The following is a 2,023-nucleotide window of genomic DNA, read 5'->3' on the forward strand; positions in this document are numbered from 1 at the left end:
GAGCCTTCCTACCCTCAGGCAGATCAATACTGCCACCCAACTCAGTGCCATCTGCACTGAACAATGATGAAAGATCAATACCAGTTTGTCGCTCAGCGGCTGGATGCTGGAGACGTTGGTGATCTGCTGCGTTCCCACCACCGTGTTCATGTACTGCACCTGGCTGGTCAGGCTGGTCACCGTCACCGGGTAGAAGTTGGAGTTCCTGATCCGTAAGGTGGCCTGGATGGAGGAAAAGAGGGGAAACCATGAGTAGCAGTGACTTTCCTGGCAGCTCAACACAGAATTTACACCCTCAGGGATTGAGACACAAAAAACTTTACCGTGATGGCAAGGATGACCATGGAGTTCTTCTTGTCGAACCACACCTGCACCACTTTAATACCATCGTCATTGACCACGACGGAGTGTGGGAACAGGAAGAAAACCACCAGCCCAGATACCAGCAGGCAGAGCAGCACAGACAGCAGCACGTAGAGCTTCCTGGAAGGCAGGGAAAAAAAAACCTCCTGTGCCCTAACGCAGCGTCTGCGGCTGCAAGAGCCCTCGTGTCTGCAACCCAACCCAGGCAGCAAACAACGTGCATTTGTTCTTCCCTACAAGAGACACAGAAGTGCTGCTCCAACGTTTTCCATCCCTAAAATTGCTCTTTAAACAGTTTATTTTTTGGTAATGAGTAACTCGAGAAGCGGGTTTGCCCCCAGAGTGCTTTCACAATGCAGTGTTTTTTGCGGCTGCAAGAGCCCTCGTGTCTGCAACCCAACCCAGGCAGCAAACAACGTGCATTTGTTCTTCCCTACAAGAGACACAGAAGTGCTGCTCCAACGTTTTCCATCCCTAAAATTGCTCTTTAAACAGTTTATTTTTTGGTAATGAGTAACTCGAGAAGCGGGTTTGCCCCCAGAGTGCTTTCACAATGCAGTGTTTTTGCTGTTAGCGAGGCAGTTTCTTTCTCAAAGCTTCAGCAAAGGGCCCGGGGATGAAGCGTGTGAGTAGGATCATTGTTTCCTCGTTCGCCCCGCAGTGGGATTTCACAGGAAGGATTTAAAGCTACACTTTAAATTGTATTTGTTGGCATGCTTGGATGAAAACAAGCCACTAGATGAAGGAGAGGCTGTAGAGCGGGTGAAGTGTTTAGTCGCAGCAGTAAACGACAAAAGAGCCCTGTTTGCTCTTGGCAGAGCTGCCATTACTCTCTTACCACACACTTACGTTCTCTGTGGACGAAGCCGTTGGTCACTGTAAGGTATCAGAGCCACCAGCTCGTTTACTTGCTCTGGAAAGCAAAAGGAACACATTCCATACGCTTGCAAGGTGGCTCATGTAAATAAATAGCATTTTCTTTTCGTAGTTAAGCCTCAGCAACAGCAGTCACCTGTGGGAATGCAGCCGGTGCCTTGGCAAGTGGGGCAGGTGATGCTGTCCTGCCCCGTGAATTCAACATAGGGAAACTTGGCAATGTCTTCCACGCGGTCTCGGCTGTCGAGTAAGTCATCATCGTCCTCCTCCTCCTTCCTCCTCTGCCTGCAGGCAGCGTTGTTAACAGAGAAGGAAAGTGCAGAACCCATTGCAGCTGCTGGAGAAAAGCTGCTTAAGCTACGACAGAGACAGCAAGAGGGCATTAAATGGGGTTTTGACCTGGCTGACAAGGAAACCCTGCCCTGCACTACAGGCGTGAGGGGAACAACTGCCCCCATGTACCCCCTGAGACCAAACACCCCTCAGAGAAACACCCCCACACTGAGACGCCCTCCCATGGGGATCAACACCCACCACAGAGTCTCCCCCTCAGGGATGACTCTCCCAGCACCCTATAAAAAAGACACCCAATTTAGGGGTGCCTCAGTGGAGGCTCATTTCCAGAGAGCCCCTCAAAACAGAGACACCCCCAGAACCAAACAACCACCCCACAGACAAACCTACACCCCTCAGGACCCCACAAAAGACAGACACACCCCTCCTCCACAGCCCCCTCCAAAAAAGAAACACCCCCCCCCCACACCCTCCCCACAGGGGCCCACCT

At 51.5% G+C, this 2,023-nt stretch overlaps 1 protein-coding gene across 1 annotated transcript; it reads right to left on the reverse strand.

Moving 5' to 3' along the window:
- Window positions 1–81: 81 nt before the first annotated feature.
- Window positions 82–1,568, reverse strand: TMEM106C (transmembrane protein 106C; the record flags this gene model as incomplete). Its single annotated transcript, XM_010181201.1, has 4 exons — window positions 1,376–1,568; window positions 1,213–1,276; window positions 324–483; window positions 82–222 (listed from the first exon to the last, which is right to left on the reverse strand). Coding segments are annotated over exons 1-4 (558 nt in total), but the record flags the coding sequence as incomplete, so codon positions are not given.
- Window positions 1,569–2,023: the final 455 nt, after the last annotated feature.

The sequence above is a fragment of the Mesitornis unicolor genome, unplaced genomic scaffold (genome assembly GCF_000695765.1).
Source record: "Mesitornis unicolor isolate BGI_N332 unplaced genomic scaffold, ASM69576v1 scaffold51153, whole genome shotgun sequence".
Classification (NCBI taxonomy): domain Eukaryota; kingdom Metazoa; phylum Chordata; class Aves; order Mesitornithiformes; family Mesitornithidae; genus Mesitornis; species Mesitornis unicolor.